The following is a 25,643-nucleotide window of genomic DNA, read 5'->3' as shown; positions in this document are numbered from 1 at the left end:
AGTCAAAATCAAAACTATACAAAATGTTTAGGTAAACACAAGAAAGTGAACAGAAACGAATTGATCACGAAATTGCAGGGTCCTATAATTTTCTCCTTTTGCAAGTGGAGAATTTTTTCAAAATGGCGATGGTCACAGACATTTAGGGGTGATCATCTTGAGATGGAATTTTCTCCTAAAATTTATCTAATTACCACATTTTCAACTCTGGCAACTTTCGCGGGGGGGGGGGGGGGGAGGTTGTCTGGGCATGGTACGAACGGCGGAATTTCCCAGCGAATGTTTCATAAGGGCGCCCTCCATTGTCGATGTTGCTGGCTGTACGCGCACAAGTGTCAGCTGCACTGGAGTGTGTGTACAGTTGAGTTACAGTTGAGTTACCGGTATGGCAATCTTGGAAAGCTGTGCATGAAATTTGCAAATCAAGTCCAAGAAGAGGACCTAGGCCTACATGAACATCATGGCCGAAGATGAGGAAGTGCTTCTTAAGGTAAATAACACTGAGGAAAGAATGAATGGAGTCTAAATCCAGCCGCCGATTCACAGTGCTTCATCAACGATTGTGTAACTACTACACTACAGTCGACAGTGGCGGGGGGGGGGGGGGGGGGGGCTGAATTGTTTGCCAAACATTGTTTTTTCAGCAATTATGTAGGCCTAATTATTGCCTAGAGAGTTCCGACATCAATCCCAACTTGGCTAATAATATTATTAGCCAAGTTGGGATTGATGTCGGAACTCTCGCAGTGGCTATTGTTACGGCAGCCGTAACGCATTTCCCATTTTCTATCGTTACGGTAGACTGCAACCTGGCAACTTTTATAAAAAAACATGACAAGAAAATATAAAATTAGAAGGAAAAAAGTGAATTTGAACTTTATGAAATTCGGACTTTATTTCCCTTTTAAAAAAAATCCTCCAAAGCCTCAGGTTAGAAAAGGAAAAAAATTCAAGTGCAAAACTGAGATTCGAACCCGCAACCTCGCGGTGCAAAATCCTACCCTCTATCGGCTGAGCTGGCGCACTGCTCAATACGTGTGGAAACAAATAATTATATACCTGCGTGCGTATCAAAAAAATATCGTAGAGGGCGCTAAACAACGAGTGCCGTAACGATAGCCACTACATAATTGCTGAAAAAACAATGTTTGGCAAACAATTAGGGCCTATGGGCCTATGCCCGCAGCGCAGTGGTATTGGAATGTTGTTGTTTTGCGGATTTTCTTTATTAGTAATAAAGAAAATCCGCAAAACAACAACATTCCAATACCACTGCGCTTGCGGGCATAGGCCCTAGGCTATACTATAGGCCTAATTTGCAATGCCCTATGTATTAATAATTGAAGAGCGACCCCATTTTGGAAGTGGGTAGCCGCTGGACTGTTAGTGAATGACAGTGTAAAGCATCCTGTAAAATCATGGCACCTGGTATACTGTCATTTTCAAGAAAAGTGGTAGGGGGCCTATTTTTGTATCAATTTCCAACGCTGATCGGCCGATCAGCGTTGGAAAAAACTTGCTTTTTTTCAAATACTGGCCCCAATTGACCATCGCACTTGTTTGCAATCGATTACAAACCTATGAACGGGTACGAGCCAGCTAGACTGGTTCCCTGACCTTACAATTCCCCAATGTATGTAAACTGCTCTGTTTCTTCTTATATGGAGTCAGGGAACCAGACTACAGGAAAATGATTATTTTTCTTGGTTTTTATAGCATTTTCGAACCCAAAACCTCAAACAAGTCAGTGTAACTATATTTGCTATATATTTCCAACCCCCCAATTCCATCCATTTCTGAAAATTACAGCAAAAGCAAATGATGTACATTCCCTTTAACTCGTGACACCCTGTGCACAAACCCTACCATGCCTTTGACTCTGACTCTTCTGATGAGGCTGATCTGAAACAATTCCAAGTGTTTTCTTAGTAAATTCTTCAACATTTTCACTGCTATTTGCCTGCTGGGTCATTCCATGTCAAATCACCCAATGGGTTACACCTCACCCCCTTCAAATTTGCTCATATTTAGTACATGGGCAATTCCACACCAAAGTGGACATGACACCAAAAAATTCAAATACATGTGACTTAAACAAATTTGGCATCAAATGAAAGCTAAAAGTCTATATTTTCAAGATTTGAAGTCGGAATTTTATTTTTTATACATTTCGGTACCAAAAAATAGGATTATGTAATAATCCTGTTTTAATCCTAAAAATGTGATTAATAGTGATATGAAAGTATTCTACCAAAACACACACAAAAATATGTACTAATGCCATCAGTTTCTGTCATGAGAAAGTATTGGTCTTGAAAAAACGACTAAAACTTGTTTTTAACATTTTGCGTAATTTGCTTCGCTTCAGTGACTTCTAATATTTCAGCCTTCGAAAATGTCCTTCCGTTACCGAAAAATATATGTATGTGGGGTAATTTAGGCTGAAAAAGCTGAAATTTTAAGTTTTAACGCCATCGGACAAACGGTTTTTGAAAATTGGCAACCACGCCCATTTTGACCAAAATTGCCAAACAATGGCGGGCGGTAGCGCAGAAACCGTTTATCCGACCAATCTAAAACTTAAAATTTTAGCTTTTTCAGCTTAACTTACCCAATAAACTAAATATGAACCAATTTGAAGGGGGTGGGGTTTAAATTTTTTAAAATGTTTGGGTGATTTGACACGGAATGACCCTGCTACATGTTTACTTTGACTTTTTATGTTGTCGCTTTCTGATGGCCGATACATGTGCTTGATATACATAAACAGTAGGTCACTGCAGGGAAAAATGAGTGATGTCCATGTATGGCATTCTTCCCATATGACTTACCAAACTACATGTAGTTGGTGACATTAAAAGAACATGATTGCAGTTACCATGGATACAGTGAGTGCGACAGTTCCGGATAAATACATTTTAGAAAGAACTTATTTTAGGCCTAATGATCCATTGTTTCCTTTTTTTCTTTAGACGTCGCCTCTGAGCCTATATCTGAGGGAGACCTGCCCAGATCAAGACTTTGAGACTGCTCCGTCAGTTAGCAATAAGAAAACAGAGGATATAACGAACAGGAATAAGAAGGACGTTTGTTTGATTCAACTACATGTTCTTAAGGTAAAAAAAAAATCAAACTGGTTTGAGGTTTTCGTCTCTCTTTGTCTGCAGACAGTGGTGCATGTAAGAATTTGACACTATTTTTGTAGTAAATATCCATTTCTTTGAAATGTATACATGTACAGTACAAAAATACAATCGTGAGACTTTCCTTTGTTTGGGAAATTTTTGGGGGGGAAAGTGCACTTTATCAATTAAAGCTACAGTCCATCATTTGCAGCTATCCAAAAAGTAACTGACGTAATTATTGTTGAAAATCATACTTGGTTGAAATATAGTAAGGGGACTGAACTCCCCGTGAAATTATTCTTTCTGGCAAGCTGTCATTTTGAAGAAATCGACGAAAGAAGGCCTTTCCAATGGTGCGATGCACTGTTGGAAATTTCTGTTAGTAGTTTTTTTTAATTTATTGGGTTTTTTTTGTTTATAATTTTGGTGACTTTTTATGCTGAATGACATCACAGTTTGCTCCTGAATATGGAAATGCTCATCGATTGGCATAAAACCAAAACGAAGATTAAAAATAAAGCTAAGTGAAACACAAAAGGTACATTTCAAAGTTTGAATTGGATAACAAAGAAAATCCATTGCAATGGCCCTTTTAATAAAGTGTATTTAAAGTATAAACAAATATTGAGTGGCTCAGAGTGGACCGGAGAGAATATTATCGCAAGGTAAAATCTGGACTTTTCCATTTCACGAGGCGAAGCCGAGTGAAATGGGAAAGTCCAGATTATATGGAGCGATAATATTCCTCCCATTTTACAAATTACAATTTAAAGCCACTCTTGTTTAACTGATACATGTAGATCCTTGTCATTTGATTTACAGTTGAAATAAATTTATGTCTGTCTTCCAAACCACCCCTTCAGGAAAAGTTACGCGCAACGCTAAACGCGCACACCAGCATGCATTGGCACACAAACACCACGCCATGGAACAAGGACGATCCTTGGTAAATTCGAGTTACGACGTGTAACACGTCGCAACTCACGACGCTTCGTATCTTCCATTTCACGAAAGTTGCGTTGTGTTGAAGGCGTCGTAAGTTCCTTGACAACGGCTTAAAACACGTCGCAAGTTAAGACATGTCTAGTACTTTTAGTAGTCGTCGCAAAATAAGAAGAGTCATTTCTAAGCCAGTTATATGCCATATAAATTACAATAACGAGATTATAATACCGAGGCAATGTGTGTAAAGTTGTAAATGGAAAATACATTGAATAATCATGAATTAGACTGGAAAATTGCAGTTGAAATTTCAAAGTAGCTACACAGTCCACTGAGAGCTTGTTTTCCTTCAAAATTGCATCGCACGACCGCCATTTTGTTTTACGTTTTAACAAATTTCGAGCTGAGATCCGACGACTCTTTGTTGAATATCAGACGACTATTTACTGTACGCTGACTAAATACATAAAACAGACACCGAGTTGTGCTATAAATACACATACAACGCGTCGCACTTACGACGTGTTTTGTGAAATGGATCGCAGGACGCGTCGCAGCTGCGACGCATCGTAGGGATACGACGCGTCGCAGCGCTGCGATGCATCGTAAGTTACGAAGAGTTTGATGAAATCGGGTGCAGAACATCTATGGCCATAGTTTGTAGTGTATGTACATATGTGTGAGAGCCCATACTATGTATGAACACAAGTAAAATCCTGTTGATTGAAGCAGTTTACTAACGAGTCTAAAACAACGTGTGTCTTTGACGAATTGTCTTTTCCAGGCAGCGATACATCAGGCTTTTGAGTGGATGTTCCCTCCAGTATCAGACTTCATTCAACACATTGTAAGCATCAGCACTATTTACTTTCATGTGTCTGTTTGTGAAAATATTTCTATGCTGAATTCCTCTGCTGCAACATTTACACATACCGGGGTTTCCACAGTCGTGGAAAAAATCCGCGGAAAAGTGACGGATTTTTGTTTATTTCACAAGACGTCATATCATGGAAGTGGGGAGTGTGGCCTAGTGGTTAGGGTTCGTGACTCACGATCAGAGGGTCAGGGGTTCAAATCCGGCTGCTGGTCAAATGTTGTGTCCTTGGGCAAGCCACTTTACCCCCACTTGCTTTCTCCACCCAGAAAAAGTATAAATGGTTACTGGCATAGCTGGGGAATAACCAGCGATGGACTGGCATCCCATCCAGGGGAGTAGAAATATTCTCAGTCATTTCATGCTACTGAAACCGGAGATAAACGCCGGCCTGATAAGCCACATTGGCTCATGACAGACTTTACTACTTACAGATCATGTAGAGTTGATATTCCAACCCCCAAAAAGTCACGAAACAGTCATGAAATCCTGCACAACCCATTCACGTTTATGTACATGATTAATGATGTATAATGGCAGTCTTCCAGTTGGCATTCGTTTACTATACGTACTTCCGAAGTGACGTCATGATGACATCCCTACTCCTGTAGGCGTAGTTAAAGGCAATACATTGGTGCCATTTTGATGGACTCATATTTTGGTTTTCCCCACCAACTTTCAGGAAACTGAATTCTTGCCGCAGTATTCATCGCTGGCATTAGACAGCCACCTCTTGCTGGATGCAGACAGGCAGACCATTCATGCGTACTGTCCCAAGGGGAGTCAGGATTCCACACGGCAGTCACCTGCTCAACACCACCGTACAGTAGGGCTGTATGGTCATGTGCTTTGGTGAGAGTTTTACATTTTGTAGCTCGGTAATTGTTGAGTTTTGTCGGTGATCGTGTAGTTACAGGCCCGGTTTTCTACCAGAGAACAAAATCCACTTTTATTTTATTTGACTTACCTAACTATTTGGCGACATTAAGAACATGTATGTCATAGAAAGAGGGCAGGGTTTTGATTTTTATTTTTAGGGGTAATTGGGGGTAAAATGACAATGATGACAATAAAACGCAGCACGAAAATTAAAAATTGCGATCACTGCTATGTACCATGAAAGTGCAAGGCGCGCATAGTCGAATGTCACCAACAGTAAACTGTGCATGAAAATTGTAATTTCTACCCAAGAAACTGTTCAATTTTTTTTTTAAAGGAGTCATTATACTTGAGAGAATTCTGCTTTAGTTTGCAAAGGTCATTTTTGAGTGATAAAAAACACTCTTGACTCTAATTTGATCGAAACTAAACAGTGGCCCCACACTACACGACTGCCATTTTGTCTGGCTTTGAAATATGTAGAGGGATGGTAGATTGTGCTGCGTGGCCTACAGTTGTAGTTACAGGTACCAAATGTACATTGTATTTTTCTCTTGGATGGGGAGTAGCAATATCAGTGTAAAGTGCCTTGCCCAAGGACACACACACCATAACACCAGCCAGGAAAGGAACCCGCAGTTCGCAGACTTTACCCACAAGTTATTGAGAGCAATGCACATGGGAAAAGTCTTGTGCTAGAACTGATTGTGGAAACACTGCAAGCATGTATTTAAGATTTTTTAACGAAAGGTCCATACTTTGGTCATGGTGCGACATAAAATTGGGCTCGTCTGATATTGAAGTTTTCCCCCTTATTAAAACTACATCTGACATATTACTTTCACTGATTTTTCACGTTAGTACTTTTTACTCCCTACCTCAGAGTATAGTTTCTCCTTTCACAAATTGTGTCAAAATATTAGGAGGGGTCATCAAAGTGTGGTCGCGTGTGTGACATCAGACGAAAAAATGTTATCAGCCCATAGCGAAATTTCACACTTTTGTCAAAAGATCTAAGGACAGACACCCATACTTATTTTGGAGTAAGACTAGTCTTTTGTGATTTACAGAATGCATAAATATTGTACATCCACTGGTTTATTTTTACTATTCAATGGGAACTGTTCTGTTGGTCACGTGTGTGACGTTTTCATCGGCAACGTATGTGACATTTTGTAATTGAATTAAAGCTAATTTATGCATGAAAAGACCAACTTATGAAACATCTTAAGAAATTTGCGTCTTTACTTACTAACTAGCAACTCTTTAGTGAACAATAATCATTTGTATTATATCACATAAAAAACTTTATTTTTTCCCAAAAATTAATTCAGTTTCATTTTCTGAAGAATCGCCCTAACAAGATATACATGTACACATATGTGTTTTTTGTCATTTTTCAGTGGCTTAGCTGTTCTGTTTGCTGCCCTCGCTGTACTCTACCAGAGTGCAGCAGAAAGTAACTTCACCTACGCGTATGCCGCCCTCTACATTATTGTGCTGTTGGCGTCCACCGCCTACACATTGCACTGGGCACGAACCTGCTGGATTTTCAACAGCCTGAGAAGTTTGCATCGAAACAGCATCCAATCCTGGGCCCAATGTCTGATGCTGTTGAATCGGCAGGGGGTGTTGCTGAAGAAGAGTATCCGCTACATTCAGGAGGTGGAAGTCATATCCAGAGGATTTACCATGTAAGTTAACAAACAGAATTCTATAAGTTTAGCATCCTCAAAAATGTATTAACAAATGTTATAAGTGTTGAGTTTATACTTTTTGAGAACGTTTGACATGTACACATTGTTCAACCATTTTTTTTTACATGCTTCATGGTCACCGTTCGGACAAAGTGACAGATCCGTCCAAAACCGAGATTTGAAGCAATTTGAGATTTTTGGATATTCTAACATTTTATGATGTCCTCTAAATGATTACCAAATTTTGAGACACAAAATTCCGTCTGTCATTAATTATGCTAATTACAAAAAGTGTTGACAAAGTTTTTACACAAAGTTTTTGACGAAGTGACGAATCTGTAATCGTCCCTTAGTCCTATAGATGTTGCACATGTGCTATATTTAGGTTTATGTAACCTCTACGATTTTGCATTTTGATGAAATGACAAATCTATGCTATCAAATAGGTATACATTTTATATACTCGCGCACAGTGTACAAACATATGCTGCATTTACATCACTTGTGACGAAGTAGAATTTCCGTTTTGACAAAGTGATGGATATCTTTAGTAATTACATGTAATGTCTCCTAATTAAACACGATTTTATGAAAACAGAGAAATAGTTTTGGTTATTTAATACTGGGCTATCACATCATTTATTTATTTTTTGAATTTTGGGTGAGAAATGCATGCGAAAATGTGATTTGAACAATTGACCAACTTCAAACACGATTTTCTCAAACTCTGTTATGCAGCTGTGTGCACAGATATTGCTACGTCAAAACGGTGACGACATGTACACAAAGGAACAGACCTTTTTTAGCACTGGTCAGTTTTCCTTTTTTTACTGTAAAGTGAAATTTACTCAAAATAAATAAAAATTGGGCGAAATGCAATTGCAAGTTACTTTTTTTTTTAAATTAGCATTCTGGGAATGTTTTAGTGTAGCTGCTATAATCATTGTAGTTTTTACTGCAAATTCCTATTAGGGTGAGCCCCTACACGCCCGTTGTCCGCCTTGAAAATGCAGCATCCTCAAAACAGCAGCGCCAGTGCCTGGCACTCAGGAAGGCCTGCTTCTCAGCTGCTAGAGCTCAATTCAACGCCCTCCGAGATGCAACGCTGGGGGTCATGAAACAGCTCCCTCTGGTGGCCGAGATTGACCATGTCAATAACTACCTGGCTGTGGTGTGTTTGGAGGACACCGCTCCATGGATTAAGGTATTGTTAGACAGTAATGGCGCCCTCTATTGGACACTTGCATTTTATAGCATCCTTTGTTAGCACAATGCACAATGTACCTTAAAGGGAATATACATCATTTGCTTTTGCTGTAATTTTCAGAAATGGATGGAATTGGGGGGTTGGAAATATATAGCAAATATAGTTACACTAACTTTTTTTTGGAGGTTTTGGGTTCGAAAATGCTATAAAAACCGAGAAAAACAATCATTTTCCTGTAGTCTGGTTCACTGACTCCATATAAGAAGAAACAGAGCAGCTTACATACATTGGGGAATTGTAAGGTCAGGGAACCAGTCTAGCTGGCTTGTACCCGTTCATAGGTGTGTAATCGATTGCAAACAAGTGCGATGGTCAATTGGGGCCAGTATTTGAGAAAAAAAACAGTTTTTTCCAACGCTGGTCGGCCGACCAGCGTTGGAAATTGATACAAAAATACCACTTTTCTTGAAAATGACAGTATACCAGGTGCCATGATTTTACAGGATGCTTTACACTGTCATTCACTAACAGTCCAGCAAGGTATTTCAAAATGATTTGGTAGTTTTATTTTTTGATGTTTGCAAATGTTGTATTTTCCCTTTAAGCAACATACATTCTTTGCCAAGTTGTCCTTTCAGTCAAAATCAATCAAGTGATTGTTTTCAACAGTTCAGAATTCCCTGCCTACATAAATCAAGATTGACTGGCTGTGACTGTTTACGTAACTTGATACAGCTTTACTTTGACTGTGGGTGATTGATAAGCCAGCTGTGCCCACAACTTGCCTGCTTTGTCTGTTCATGGTCTGTTGACCGAGTTTGACTAGTCAGAGTGCTTGCTTGACATGATCTGACTGCTGGTGACTAGCCTGTGTTAAAAGTATAGCAGGGGAAGTGGATGGAAATTTTGACTGTCTGTGACTGTTTAAATATTAGGAGGGTTAATGTATTCTTCCTCCAAGAGTGTTATGTGAGGCAAACAACCTGCTCAACAAATAAAACAAAACTGAAGTCATTTTTAATGACACTTGAATGGCATATTACAGAGTTCAGAGGTAAATTTATAGGATGACCTATAAATGAGTGAAAGATGAGCGAAAGATTTTCCATGGTTTATTTGTTGATCTTGCAGATGACTGACATTGAGAATGATCAAGATTCCCTGACGGAACTCACAGGCTGTTACTCCCTCGCTACTCTCAAAGTAAGTACTGTCTCTGGTGTTTGTCATGAAAAAGTTATAAAAGGACTAAAAACAATAAGAATGGGAATATAATGTCAAGTCCTCTGTGTTATTCCTAGTTGCCATTTGATTTTGCGCCCAAAGTTTGCATATTGTGGTACCACAGTAGAGTGCCATGGTCCAATGGTTACGGTGTCAGACTCCTACGCAGTTGTATGTGGGTTCGAACCCTGAAGGAAGACATGGTGCTTGTGTTCTTGGGCAAGACACTTGACTGCAATTGCCCCTCTCCACCCAGGTGTCTAAAATAAGGTGGCCACATTGCGCTGATCTCGAGCTTCTTGCAGAAAAACGGGGGTAATAACTGTGAAACTAAACTCCGCAAAAAAAGACAGTCCACACTCATTGGAGGGGTCATAATTTTGAATCTGACCAACTTATGATAATGTCACTTATATAGACCTTTGGAAAATGTTGTTGGCTACATTTTGATACCCCATTTGCTACCAAAACTGTAAATCGTCCAACATTGACAACGGTTTATAAAAAATTATGCAGTTTGAAAAATTGCAAATTTAAAAATTAGGCGAGTGGAAATTGCTGCATGACAATGTGACAGTGTTATCAAGCGCACAGTGCTTGTATGCAAGGAAGCAGTCAATATGGGTCAATTACGAGCGTATGTGTTTGCGCTTAGCAATTTCTCCTTGTGTAATCTTTAAATTTGCAACTTCAAACTGCATGATTTTTCATGAACTAATATTGTCAATCTTTGGTAGCAAACCAGGTATCAAAATGTAGCCAACAACATTCCCCAAAGGTCTATATAAATGACGTTATTATAGGACGATCAGATTCAAAATTATGACCCCTCCAATGAGTGTGGACTTTTGTTTTGCGGTGTTTACTTGAAGACTTTAGTGTAAAGGGCTATATAAGCACCACATTATTCATTATTTAATTTGATGTGTAGAGTTGGAATAGGCCGCAGATCATAGTTTTAGCAACTGAAGACTTTTTTTGTTTAATTTTAACCATGATAGGTAATGAACAGTTTGTTCCTGGAGCAGAGGTCAGAGTGCATACGCAGGCTGGTATTGAGTACGTGCCCTGATGCAAGACTAGAGCCACACATAGCAGGTTGGTCATTTGTGAAGCTAACTTTCATCTTTAGCATCACCTACTTTAATAGGCAACACATTGACAATTCTCCAATAGGCAAATCTGACGACCACAATTAAACACAGACGCTGGTAACATGGTCATGGGTATGTTGCATGCATTGTTAACTGTAACATGTTGAAGGTGCAGTTTAATTTTAACATTTTCGAATCGTGGCGCCTGGTATGCTGTCATTTTTAAGGAAAGATAAAATTTGTATCATTTTGCAGTGATGGCTCGGCTGAACCATCGCTGAAAAACAACTTTTTGCTTTTGCGTTATCTCCTGCACATCACGTCACATACAGACATTTTTTCAAGACTGCGATACCTCAACGATATGGAAAGTCTGAAAGGCTTGTTTTTCGCGAAAAATACCTGTGTTTAGTGTTGTAAAAGAGACGACCTTGTACGCACATTGTAAATCCTAGCAAGGAGACATTGAAATCTCAACTCAACTGAAAGGATTGATTCTAAAAATGTGATTCCTCAAAATAGAAAGCACTGCATCGTGATTAAACACATAGACTGCAGTCCTAATTTAAATCTCCCAAATACAAATGTAATTGGATATTCATAAATACCTAAGACAGTTTACCCATTCCTATTGGTTGAGAGCCCGTCACGTGGCCGGTCTTAAACGGATGATAAAGACATGGCTAGCTGGTCTTAAACACTTTTCCAGTGTCACATGAAATTTGGACTCCTAACAATCCAGTGCCTCTTACCGTTTCATTGGTTGAACGTTCACAATCCTCACGTAGGCATGCGCAACACTGCAAATGAGTCAGTACTTACAGTCCTAAACTCACAACACAACGCCCCAGGTGCATTCTGCGCGACATCGCGCAGAACGCGCGACGCGCGCCGTAATTAAAAGGAGTTGTTTACATCTCATTCGCAGGCTGGACATTCCATTATTTAGCTAGAGGGGTGTTTCAAAAAACATAAAGTGAACTTGTTGAACAAAATCGGGGGGTTTTTTTACCAAAAAGTTGTGAGTTTTTTTTACCGAAAAGGTATTCGGCTCGGTTAATTATCAGCACCAAGACTCCAAGCGGTCTTAAACAGAGTGATTAAAACCTCCAAAGCACACATTTATTCCCTTATTTAAATTACACAATTCCAGGGGTTAAGATCGCGCAAGGCATGATGGGAACCAACATGGCGCAGCAAGATCTTACCCATGGGGAATGAGGTTGGCCCTGGGCATGGGCTCAAAAACATCCATGTGTATGATGGGAAGGGTCACATGTCAAGCCTGGAAGCTTTGTTTTTTTAGTCCTCATTAAATTTAATTTAAAATTTATTTTTGTTAAATCCTTCAACAGTTCATTCTCTAAACTCATGGTGTAATATCGTCAGTAACATCAGTGCATCATGCAAAGCAACGCTAGAAAGATTGCAACGGAGTTACGACTGTCACAGGCAGAGACCTAGCCACAACACAGACCAGATCCCCTCAGAGAGACCTCCCCAGGGTGGGGGTGAGATGGATAGGGTTGGCTGTGCTGTGCGAAGCTTAAGACTCCACCTCGAGGCAACACTAAACAGGTACCGTAATTTTCGGAATATAAGCCGCGGCTTATACGTTGATTTTGCCCACGAAAATGTTTACTGCGGCTTATACACAGGGCGACTTATACGCCGAGCCTTGAAGAATAAAAATGAAATTCACATGTGTATTTAATGTACTGGTATAAGAAGAGATATGTTGCTGAAATGTATTATAAATTAAGAAAGTCATTAACAAACCGAAACCACGTCTCACGTAAAGGTACCGAGCGGTAAAAAAGTATGGTGATGAAAGCTGTCTTGACACTTGACACCACCAGCCGTACGTGATACTGGTACAGTGCAGCAGCGATATGCAGCATGCTTTCCCAACAGCGGACCACACCATTTGTGGTAACAAAGGGGTGTTCTTTCTTGGGAACAATAATTACCAATATTTTAGCTGTTTAAAAAAAAGAAAAAAGACCACTAAAATTTTTATGGCGTTAGAAACATTTTTTTATTACATAATCAGTTGTTCAACGTCACAATATATTTTGTTTTCTTGAAATGTATTCAAGAAACGATGTAAAACTCAAAGGAGGGACTAAATCACCCCTTACAAAATTAATGGAATCGTCTATTAAAATGTCCGCTTCGTTTTGACTATTTCCGAAGAAAGTTACGATCGAAACTTGAATTTTTCTCGCAACTAATCGCAACAATTTGATAAGTTTTGAGGTAAAAACGGACCTGTTTATTCTTAGGACAAAACAAATCAGCATCTGTTGCCACAAAGCAAGATTTGTAGCGCTCCAGTCAGACAACACACGGTGGGTTTCATACTCTCTCACGTGCTGTGGGAAAATGTTGTCATTCACCGGCGTGCGTGGCACAGGCTGCCGGGCTATGACGGGGCAGCCGGCAGCAGTTCCCGGTGTTTATTTCTCATCAATTCCCATATTTGTTTGTAAAGTATCAATTGTAAATGATTTGATATAACTTTTGTGGTCCTTTTAATAGCTTCTGTAGTGTAAATGGAACTGGTTCAGAGCATTTTGACTAGAATTTGGAGGCCTTACAAAATTTAAACCGCAGCGGTCAGTGCGGCTTATACGCCGGTGCGGCTTATACGCCGACTTCAAATCTTAATTTGCAGATTTTTGCGTGCTGCGGCTTATACGCCGCGCGGCTTATATTCCGAAAATTACGGTAGATGTATGAACTGGCACATTAGGAAACACAGTACAAATGTTTAGCATACGCTCTTTTAGTAGTTTATAGGGCTCTAAAGTGTCTTGTTTTAAGAACTTATTAGAGTATGAAAGATCAAAAGAAAGTATAATACAGTAAACTCTATACCCCATTCCTGTCAAGAGAATAAGATTTTATACGGTACATAAATACCCCGGTACCTCGAACTACCCGCACCGCGCCGGTGCCTCAGTTTACCTCGAACTTTTGTTCGGCCAGTCCATAGAAAATGCTCCAAAATAGTGATAAAGAAGCATAAACAACATCGCGAAAAGGTTTAGTTGCAATTTTTGTAAGGCCAGTCCATAGAAAATGACGCCAAAACAGTCACAAAGAAGCATAAACAACATTGCAAAACTATTTTTGTGACTAATTACTGCCCAACGGACTTGGTCTTTTCACTTGGGGATGCAGCTTGCATGTAGCTACCACTGACCCATTTGTGGCCCACACGCCAGCAATCCAATCAATACCTCTTTGCGGTGGCCATGTGACCACATTAGTTAGAAACCACTGAGGATGCGCGCCAGATAGCCCGATCACTACTGCTAGCCCAGCTGCAAGTGGTGCGCCTTCTATCAATTCAGTAGGACTGGCCATGTGACCACGCCACACATCGGAAAACGCCGAGCGTGGTGCGTTGATATCTAAAATCAAATGACATGCAATAAAGATTGGCTATACACAGTCACACAATTTGTGTGGTTTATTGTCATGTTTTAGGCTAAGAACAATATGAAATCTGAAAAAAATGATGCTTGGTGACTTTTTAAAAAGAAGGAAAGTGTGCCAAGTAACATGCCCAGTGCATAGTCAGTAATGGTAGAAGTCATTAATGTACAAACACTGACGTGTAGACATGGTAGATGACATGACTGAAGAAAAATTTGAAAAATTGTTACCTCGAACTCTGGATATCACAAATTTTGTATCCATGCCCTTGAGGTTCGACTTAACAGGAGTTTACTGTATACCGGGTACATGTGAACATTCGCACAAGCCATGGTCTTAATTACTACAGGGTGATTTCAGTGGAGGAGGCTCTTGAGGGGCGTGACCAGCAGCTCGCTGGAGGAGTTGACAGCATCAATGCAGTTACCTCCGAGATGCTAGAATCTGTCCAGAGGGAGCTGACGGCATCCCAGGACTGTCTGCAGGAGGCGGCGTCATCATTTGAGAAGATGAGCAGCAAGGAAATCAGTAAGAACGCTCAAAAAAGTGGGAACAGATCAAGTGTTCACTATTGTTTATGATGGAAAGATGTAAATTCAATCTTAGGCTGTGCCCCTCACCGACGTAATTTCAAAAGCACCTCATGTTCTGAACAGAAGTGCCCTCAACTTCAACACAGTTTACACAATTTAATTGATGGAGTCTACGTTTTTATTTGAGCATTAAATGTAATATGCAGCGTTTGCTTTTGCTGTAATTTTCAGAAATGGATGGAATTGGGGGTTAGTATTTTATAGCAAATATTGATACACTGATCTGTTTATGTCGTGTTCATGGATGCTGGAAAAACCAAGAAAAATGTTTTCGTGTAGTCTGGTTCACTGACCCTTCTTCATACGAAACAGACCAACTTATAGACATCGGTGAATTCTCAGGTCAGGGAACCAGACTAGCTGGCTTGCACCCATTCAGGGATGTATAACCAATTGTAAACAAAATGTGGACTAACTGAGTGTGGTAAATTAGGCGCAGTATTTGAAGAAAAAAAAATCACTTTTTTCCCCAATGATGGTCGACTGACCATCGTTGGATATTCATACAAAAATTCCACTCTTCTTGAAAATGACAGCAGACCAGGTGCCATGATTTCACATGATGCTTGAGACTATTATTCACTTACAGTCAAGTAATGTATTTCATAATAATTTGGTAGTTTTGTTTTTTGATATTTGCAAATGTTGTATATTACCTTGAGCATAGACTTGATGACAAGTCGTTAGACTATAGTGGTTTATGTCCGTCATCAGCGCCAGAATCCGCATACCAGCCATGCCACCGCCGTTCATGCAACGTGAGCGCTACAACCATTCAAGCAAAAGTCATGTACTACCGCGCGGCATGGTCAGTCCGTGTCTGTAATGCAGTACACGCATGGGATCGCACACGCATAGGGTCGAAAATGTACGTAGCGTCCCCGCTATTAGGACAGCATGCGGTATGTCGTACCCCCGGCGCAGAGCTTGGCAGTCGCGCGCGGCGGACGCGATTAAAACCACTCATTACAGACTTGATTTCAAGTCTACCTTGAGCATTAAAGGCCAACAAACGGATCTGGGGGCAAAAGTGCAGCCATTGCTGAAGATGAAGCCAATTTTTGAGAACTTGAAGACAAAAGGATTTTTCATATTTTGATATGTGTACTTTAGTTTTTGAATGAGGAAAGGAAAGGTGTATGTGTACATTACTGAACCTTTACATGTATTTTACATGTATTTTCATGTTCACCTGAACATTACACTCGTGCCTCAAAGTTTACTTTTCGTAATTTTTTTTTGTTCCCAGGTTGTAAGCAGAGTAGGGGAGATGGTAGTCTTGATGCTGAGCAGTCCAATCTCCACCCAGACAGCAGAGAACCCATCCTGTTGCTACCAATGAGGGATACTGAAATAGAATTTGATGATCAGGTGGGATATGCGTGTGATACTTTAGCTTTTTCATAATTATTGGACTTGGGCTGATCTCGTATTGAAATTGTTCTGGGATTGGTGTCTTTTTTGTCTCACCTGGACTTTGTTCAGTAAAGAGACTATTGACTCTGTGCGCCAACAAAGATGGCGCCCTTTTACCTAGCAATGACGTCCCAAGAGCGGGACACATACATTTCGCTGGTTGACGCGCGCGCACCGTTCCTTGTGTGTGACGCACGTACACCAGGGGATTTCTACTATTTACACGTAGTGCCCGCGCTTAGCGGCAAAATATTACAGTCAGGCAAGATGGCGTTGTTCAGTCACCCCAAACTGTAAATTCTTTGCTGGTGAGGGGGTACTTGTGAACGGAGCAGATAGATGCAGTCACTATGTATGTACGTACGTAGTACATATAACACTTGGTTTATATCGGTTTCAGCTATAGTGCTCTATGCTTTCGCAGAGCATATAATAACATGTAGGTTCAGTCTATTCTGCTACCATTGGTTTCATGTACACGCACACTGCGTGGCGATCATCAGGCGAATGGACTTTTCGTTTGCACGGCTGGGTGGTTACTTTTTCTTGCTGCGGTCCGGTGGTTTTGTATTATTGTTGCTGTGACGGCATTTAGAGATTAGTTCGGATCTCCGATTGATTACATTGTTCTTGTTCATCATGTTCATAGCTATGGCCAGCTTTTCTTCCATACACAGATTGCATTGCCCGGATGTACGTCTGTTTGTGTTGGATTTTTTCAGAATGTCCCATTGTATTGTGTAACCTACACTTTTTTTCTTCAAGCCCCATACGTATTTCGAAAGCTCCGTTTCTTTTTCATATTTTTCGTTGCGGAATGACTTGGTGTGGTTCCGGTATCTGTCCTTAAAGGATCCGCCAGCGATCCCAATGTAGGCCTTTACTGCATTGCCATTGGTAACTGTGGCTTTATAGACAACTGATTTTTATGTACGTACTACGTACGTATGTATGTACATGTATGTATGTGGTATCGGTTAAAGTTTTGTCAAATTGGTCTCATTTCAAACGTTGAAGTACCAATTGGAACCAAACTTGGGTCATAGATGTGACATAGGAACTTTCACATGATAGTGATGTCAAAGGGTCACACACCAAAGTCAAAGGTCACTCTTTAAAGATAATTGTGAAAGCAGGCAGGTTGCGCGGTTCAAGAACCGCCTCGTTTATATCATTTGAGACATTTTTGTTAACCGTTTTTGTTTACACTAACGTTGTCACTTGTGAGGCGTTTTGGCAAAATGAGATGGAACTGAGCACAGGCCGTAGTAGAGAAAAATGAGAAAAAAACAAATAGGGGTGATTATTTTTGACTTTCAGACCTATTGATATTTGTTATCATTGATATGTCCACTACACATAGTTCAAGAAACAGTATAAAGTTATAAACATCGTGGAATAGAAGTATTTTTAAGGAAAGACAATTGTCATCTTTCATTTTCAAGACAGTTGATAAATATGAACTTTAAACAGCCATAACTTGTCAACGGAATGTCTGATTGAAGTGCAACAAACAGCATTGTACTGTTGTATGGAGAATTATATTCTCTTTCCTAATACCAGCAAACCCTCATTTCAACCTCTGCCCAGTTCTGTCTCATTTTGCCTTACATTTATTGATATAAAGCTGTTGTTTTCACTTTCCCGTTCATCATTTTTTCGAAAAGTGGAAAATCAAACATCAAAAATATCCCTATATACATTTTTGATCATGTTCCATTTCAGGTTCCGCCAAGAAGCCTCTGGTGTTTGATTGAACAACTCACATATATTTGGACATGTTAGATTGCGCTTATATTTGTTGTCATTTTCTTGTGCTTTGTTCTCTCAGATATTTGAAGCCTACACAGACACCGACCCAGGGCAGAGAGATGACGAGGAATGGGGCGAGGAAATCTCAGATGCTGAGAAGGTTTGTATCCAGCTTTTCAGTTGAAAATAAAACAGATCATAAAAAAGTAGCTTTAGTTTAACCCTAGCACCCTAGGCATTATTGCAAGGAACCACACTAAAATCTTCCAAAATTCTCAACTGTGCAAGAGTACTTTAACCCTAAGGCCAAAAAAAAAAAGTCTCTGGTTTCTGGTATGCGCGCGCGTCGCCGTAGCCATGCGCGTCGGCAAAATGAAAAAGTTTTTTTTTTCAATAAAAGATAATGTCTCAAAACCGCCAAACTCACTGGTTTGACTGGAATCCTGCTGCTGCACAATTTTAACGTGTTTTTAGATGGGGTTATGATCGAGAATAAGCTTTATGTGGTCTCTCTGGACTCCCATATATTTGCTCTAAGTTTAGTCGGGCACCATTTGCAGTCATCAGTCGACATTTGAAGCAAAAAAGTCGGGTAAAAAAAAAAAAAAAAGCCGCGTAGCCGCACCACTTTTTGGACAAGCTCCATACCAGAAACCGGAGACTTTTTTTTTTTGGCCTAACTCCCTAGCATAATTTACTGGGAACCATACCCATCCTGGCAAATTCCAACACCATATGGGAAACTGCACCCACATATTTCTGACTTTGATTCTGGAGGTGTGCCAACCCAATGTAAAAGACTGTCAGTTTAGGGGTACTGTACCCATCCTGACAGATTCCAACAAAACATGCCGTTGGGGTTTGATGGGTTGGGGGAGGTTAGGGTTAGTATGTAAAATAGGGCAGAGCAAGTCTGTTTTTGTTTGGGAAAAAAATACCAGTTTGGACAAAGTTCAATGTCCCAGAGAGTGAGTTACCACAATATTTTATGATTGATTATTTTTAATAATGGTAATTGTACTAAAGTGATTTTTCCATCAGTGCACAGTATGAGGCAAGTTGTAAATGTTGCCATGTTCGCAACGGTTTCTTGTAACGCGACTTCCCGATAAAAAACTTATTGCCAAACCAATAGAAAGTTCTTTTGTTGGCCCTTTTTTTGGTAGTTATAGTCTCTTAATTCGGGCGACTCACAATACAGTGTGCCACCAAGAGTTTGCCATGGAAAGTTCATTTTTCCCAGTGCATTGTGGGAGACGGTCGACAAATTCACAGCGCGGGACATTTGAAATTGTTCATTTTTTTCTGTCAGTGGTTTCGTAAGCGTATGATTCGAGTACATGTTTGACCTTTTCTTTTCTTTTTACCAATATGGTGATTTTTGATTGACGGCAGAAAGTATGTCCCAATCTATAACAAGTTAGCTCAAGTTGTCTCCTGACACTCATTCATATGGGCCATGTTTGTCGACCGTAAACTTGAAAAGTTGACTCTCCATGGCAAACTCTTGGTGGCGCACTACATTGTGAATCGCCCGAATTCCAAGGGATCTTCTGTGAGAAAAACATGCACCCTAAATGCTTTGACTTTATAGAATAACAGCACAGAGTTAATGGAAGACCCCCCTCTAAATGTAACGTGAGTTACCATGGAATCGCCCATACACAGAATCTTGAAAGGTCTTAATTTTGCACGATTCTTAATCCACAGATGCGACGGAGGCGGGAGGCGGAGGAAACCAAACGCTTGCTGCAGGAACTACGCTCCGTCTTGACAGTCAGAAAGGCGGAACGGGAACGCATGAAATCAGAGAAGAACCGGACCGCTGGATGTGCCAAGGGTGAGGATGGTCACAGTGATGTATCCAGATCTGTTGGAAAAGAAGCTTCTGCCAAACTGGCGACTGATGAAGATCCACAAATGGGAAGCAGAATCAGGGAGAATAAAACTAGCACAGTAGATGTCCAAAATAAAATTGCCAAAGGTACAATTCTTGCCGACAGAAAGCTGGACTCCTTTGAAGATTCTAGCGATTTGAAAATCCGCAGTTGTCAAGACAGAACAACTCCAGATTCGAGAGAGAAGGTTGATGGCAGGACAGGTGGTTTCTCAAGGGACGTCAGTGAAGGTGATCCCGTTCACACTGCAGTTAATGCAAGTGAATCGGGAATTAGGGATTCAGATGATGGAAGGATGGTGGACTTCTCAAGGGACGTTGGTGAAAAAGAACCGACAAGATCTGCCGCTGCAGATTGTGGACCTGCCAGTAACCTTGGTGATTTGAAGACCAGCAAATCATACAATCAAAACCATGTGTCTGAATACGACACAACAGTCGCTAGCCAATCGCAAGACAGTCTGGATTCTAAGAACCAGTTCAGTCACGGATATCTCTCAGATGCTGTAACTGAGAGGCCTTCGTTCAATCCGACGGAAGGACAGCGACAATTTGGGCTGTCTTTCTTACCGTCTCTGGCAGCAGAAGCTGCCAGGAAATCTAGACAATGTCGGCAAGAGGAGGAAACTTTCTGTGGAAGTGACGAGGATAGCGAAGAATCGGAGGACAAAGAGAAACAGAGTTAGAAATGAAACTTCACGTCTTTGTATTAAACAGTTCATGCCGGGATTATTTTGACAGTGACTGGACCCAGGCGCGGGATTGTCTTTCATGAACCTCGATGCCCGACAGGTTCAGGCCATCATCTGCGGGTAGCACACCCTGATATTTCCGGCCTCGCTTGCTGCGAGGGGGCCGCTGACAGATATTTCCGGCCTCGCTCCCTGCGTGTTTATCTGTCGTCCATTTCAAATACCGCAAAACCTTTGCGTATACACACGTCATTCAACGCGAACTGGTTAAATCAGATTTTAAGCTTGGATTTCTTCTGTAAGCTGATCTTTGTATTACAGCTTGTTTTTGTCATGTACACACAAGCAACTGGGTGCTAAAAACGTTAAAAATTTACGATGTGAAAAGACATCCAAGATTAAAAATGTCCTCTTTGGCAGTTGAACAGCAAGGGAATATTTTATCTTGATTCAAAAAAAATACGAAGGTATTTTCTACACTGCGAAGAAAACACTTGCTTGTTTACCTACATTTCCATATCAGCAACCATGCATGCCACGCACACAAAACTCGCTGAAAAGGTCGCCAAAGCCCCACCATCCTGCATGTCCCTTAAAGCTATAGTCCATCATTTGCAGCCATCCGAAAAAGTAACTGGCGTATTATTGTTGAAAAACATACTTGGTTGAAAGATAGTAAGTGGACTAAACTCCCTGTGAAATTAATCTTTCTGGCAAGCTATCATTTTGAAGTAATCAACGAAAGAAGGCCTTTCCAACGGTGCGTCTTAAGAAATTTAAAAATTTAAATTAGTAGTTCTTTTTGTTATTCGGCGCTGCGCAGGCAAGCATTGGCACAACGCACAGGCGTGCGGTTGCTATAATTCGTCGGATCAGTGCGCGACATCGCGTATAGCTGCAATTCAAAACATGATTCCGCAACTTTTGATTTAAAATTGAGATCCTAGAATGCTGTTTTTCTCGGAATATACAGCTGAAGCTGAGCTGAAACTACATCAGGTTAGTTGTTCAGTATCCTTCATTAGATTTTGAACACTTTTGTTGCTTCAAACGAACAAAATGCACAAATTACAAACATGACAAATGATGGACTATATCTTTAAATAGTCCCGTTGCACGAAGACTCTTCCTAGTTTTTTCAGCGACGCATGGAGTGTACCCTTGTGTACCAAAGAACTCCCTCGCTTTTCTCAATTTATAAATTGCTTTTCTTGCCAGCTCTTGAGATGTTTAGCTTAGTAATTTAATTCTAAATTATATGCGTTCTCGACAATTCATTACCAGTGGGTTTCATATGCATGTAGGCTTTGAATTGGAAATTGTAAAAATAGTAACAATCCATACGTTTTCCTTGAGAGGCCAAGTTTACTCTACCCACAATAAGAGATGTTGGTATTTGTTTTATAACACCTCACCCTATAGTTTTTGCTATTTTATGAGACTTCTAAATCCACGCATTTCAAAACTAAGTATGTTCATAATTTGGGAGATAACTGAAATAAAATGCGAAACAAAGTACTTTTTTTTCAATGCTGTCTATTTTTATTGCTATCTTTGTTGTCCAAATATGAGAACAATGCACACGTGTACACGAATACTGAAATTTTGTATTCTTGTGGAGACATTTCTTTGTTTTCGAGTAGTAAAGTTTTCTAGTTTGAAAGTGAAGTTTCAAAATGCTCTCATTTTAACGAGAATTAATTTCCTTGGCTGAAATTCGGACTTAATATCCCTTTTCTAAAACTCTTCCATTTGCGACCGATCAACCCACCTTGGAAATTCCTAGTTTTTGAGTAAAATCCATATATCTATTTCGTGAAAATCTTGTGGAGACGTATTCATCTATCATGTCTATAGAAATTGCCCTTTGGAGACGTATACAATCTTTTGTTCCCTATTATATTGTGTGCATGTCTCCAGAGGGCACGGTGTATCAGATCCGTATAAAGATAGTCACCACAGCCTGTGTGTATTTAGTGCATACATGTACTCACCAGCCTACTTTTCTTTGTGGCTAGCATGGCTAGAAGAGAAAAGTTGGTTTCTTGCAGCTGTGGATTTTACTCTTTTTTTTCAATGTATAATCTACCTTTGTGTCACACTTCACTTTAGTGGAGGTAAAAGTGAGTCCTTTCAAATGAAATACATGCAAAGATGCAAATACTGAAATGTGTAGCTTCTTATAGGTGAGGTATTCTGGCAAAATAAGATGGAACTGGGCACAGGCCGTAGTGGAGAAAAACGCCCCCCCCCCCCCCCAAAAAAAAAGGGTTGATTTTTTTTCGATTTTCTGATTTATTGATATCTGTTAATGTAATACACATATTTTTACAAATGAAATCTTGAAATAAAAGTGTTTTTTAAGGGAAACAAATGGCATCTTTCATTTTCACATCTACAAAACAGTCCAAAAATTAAACTCCTTTTTCTCAGTATTTTAGCTTTTCGGCATGTCGTGTATGAACTTTAAACAATTGAATAGGCGGCTCCTGTTATAGCGAAAATGGTTAGAACGAAATTCCGTTTATTACAAACAAATATCTTCTGTTCCGGCAAAATTGTGCACATGTCTATGGGGAAAATTTCGCTTAAGACGAAAACGGACAGTACAAAATTCCTGTTACAACGAAAGGTTTTGGCGACCTGGTTGCGTAAAAATGCATTGTTAGTGCCCCATTTATAACGAAAGGTAATCCTGGCTCACAGCTTTTTCTTTCAATTTGAAAGCAGTATTCTCTTTCCTAATACTTGCCAACTCATTTTGATATTTGCCCATTTCTGTGTGCTTTTGCTAGAACACCGCCTCACATACATGTATAACAATGACATACTGACAAGTTTAATCTTGTGGAGCAAAGATATCTCTACTATGACAAAAATAGGACGGAATAAAACAATATTGCTCTTAGTGGATAGAATTCAGGTTTTCAAAATATTTGTTGTAACCTTTCAAAATTCTTTAAAAATGGAAGATAATCTGACAACATCATTGAAAGTTATCTACATAAATGGTATAAAGCTCTCAAAACATATTCAAGTTTAATCTTGTGCTAAATTTATTGTTTACATAAGGTACTTCCTCCCCAAAAAGGAAACAAAAATACAAAGCCAATTTCTTTTGTACAGATGCTGAAAACTTTTTACAGATCTTCATCAGAAATATCATACAACCCTGATAAATGCCTTAAAAATGGTGTATTTACATTGGAAAAATTATGTACAATGTACAAACAGCTGATTTTCAGATTTCGGATTCAGGCTCAAAAGGGAAATCTTGGCGCTTACAGCTTTGTGTATAAAAACATGCAAAATGTGTCCACAAGCATGATATACATGTACACGTTCATTTATCTTCAAGCAAACTCGATGCTGACTGGCTGATCCATGGCCAAAAAACGTGCTACATTATCCCATGTAGCACGGTCTATTCCGCATTCCACATATCCCCACGCCATTCCTTCTGTATGCACGTGTAATAGCAAAACCGCTGTACACACAGCGCACGGGTCATGTTCCATCTCAACTAACTGTGCGTCAAGTTTGTTATCCCACTCGCACTCGTGGGACATGGAAAATGTAGTGCGTCTGTGTCCTACATACATGTACATGTACATACCACGAGGCCGAAGGGACACACGTACTCAATTCCATGTTCCACTCGCACTTGTGGAACAACTAATAGTATGCAACTGTAAAATCATTACCGGTATAATGCAAATTAGTACAAGTATGCACATATATACATTCAAATAAATTCGCTCAAACCATGGAGCTATATTAAATTACCAGAGCGATGGCTCGATGTACAAAGTGATGCCTGCTGGGCGCATCCACGTTTGTGCACAAACCTACGGAAAACTCAAACTTTTGTACGTATTTTGTACGTCTATTTGCATATCTGTGTTTGTATTCTATACAGGTGTGTTGCCGAAGCCGATATGTTCAAAATCCAAACGCACGATCAGCAAATGAGCGTTTCATTTGCTCTGCGCAAACAGCGCAAACATGGCAAACGCGTGCACGTACGGTACCTGCTGCAGATGAGTTTTCTGTGACGGTTTTTTAACCGTCATGATTTAAGTTGTTTGTGTATGTTTTACTTGTGCATTGCATTTTATATAGAGTACACTTTCAAAATGCAATCCATCTAATTTTGTTATGTTTCACAAACTCACACATGAATTCAAAATGTCTGCGCGCAGGATGGCTTCAAAGTATCTCCGGGCCAAAGAATGAGGAGTTAGCGCTCTAGTAATTTTATATAGCTCTTTGGGTCTAACATACCCAAAAATAAAATAAAACCAAACAGAAAAGGCACACATCAATGAGTTGTTCATGAAAAAAACCAGCAGCACCACAAAACATTTAAATATTGGAATACACTCTGAAGTGCAGTATTTAAAAAAAAAAAAGGCACAGTAAAATGCAAACCCTGGTGAAGCAACAAACTCTTGCAAATTCATTCAATCTGGCAAAATCAAAATCATTTCTCAATTCTGGCTGTGAATATTTCTGAAAAACAGACAAAAGTGCTTTTCCAAAGCAAAATACTATGATGGGTCTATGTATTAAAGTTAACATTAATAAAAATAATAATAATAATAATAATTTGGGAGGCTAATATCATCCTTACTCGCAGCTGGTATGCTGAACTGCTAAGGGCGCGGCTACAACGTGGTCGGGCCGCTGGCACGTAAAGGCGCCTATGGCTGCTGGCCACATCGACCCATATATGACCACGGAGCACAGCCTGAGATCGAAAGTGTTTGACTTTTCCGGAGGAAGGGAAAACCGGAGGGCCCGGAGA

At 40.0% G+C, this 25,643-nt stretch overlaps 1 protein-coding gene across 1 annotated transcript; it reads left to right on the top strand.

Moving 5' to 3' along the window:
• Positions 1 to 331: 331 nt before the first annotated feature.
• On the top strand, positions 332 to 21,550 carry LOC119720151 (vezatin-like). The gene is made up of 13 exons (XM_038189712.1): positions 332 to 490; positions 2,973 to 3,116; positions 4,852 to 4,914; positions 5,624 to 5,793; positions 7,224 to 7,514; positions 8,490 to 8,721; positions 9,856 to 9,927; positions 10,950 to 11,046; positions 12,398 to 12,620; positions 14,836 to 15,014; positions 16,329 to 16,450; positions 18,327 to 18,407; positions 19,958 to 21,550. Exons 1-13 carry the CDS (start codon positions 452 to 454, stop codon positions 20,828 to 20,830), a joined length of 2,586 nt encoding a protein of 861 aa, XP_038045640.1. The 5' UTR covers positions 332 to 451; the 3' UTR covers positions 20,831 to 21,550.
• Positions 21,551 to 25,643: the final 4,093 nt, after the last annotated feature.

The sequence above is a fragment of the Patiria miniata genome, unplaced genomic scaffold, assembly GCF_015706575.1.
Source record: "Patiria miniata isolate m_02_andy unplaced genomic scaffold, ASM1570657v1 HiC_scaffold_13, whole genome shotgun sequence".
In the NCBI taxonomy this organism is placed as follows: domain Eukaryota; kingdom Metazoa; phylum Echinodermata; class Asteroidea; order Valvatida; family Asterinidae; genus Patiria; species Patiria miniata.
Note: the sequence above shows the minus strand (reverse complement) of the source record. Positions and strands in the feature narration are given on the sequence as shown.

Coding starts and splice junctions, on each gene's coding strand:
- LOC119720151 (XM_038189712.1), top strand. CDS start 452: ATGAACATCATGGCCGAAGATGAGGAAGTGCTTCTTAAG. Junction 12,621..14,835: donor CTCGAGGCAACACTAAACAG/GTACCGTAATTT, acceptor TAATTACTACAG/GGTGATTTCAGTGGAGGAGG. Junction 15,015..16,328: donor GATGAGCAGCAAGGAAATCA/GTAAGAACGCTC, acceptor TTTTGTTCCCAG/GTTGTAAGCAGAGTAGGGGA.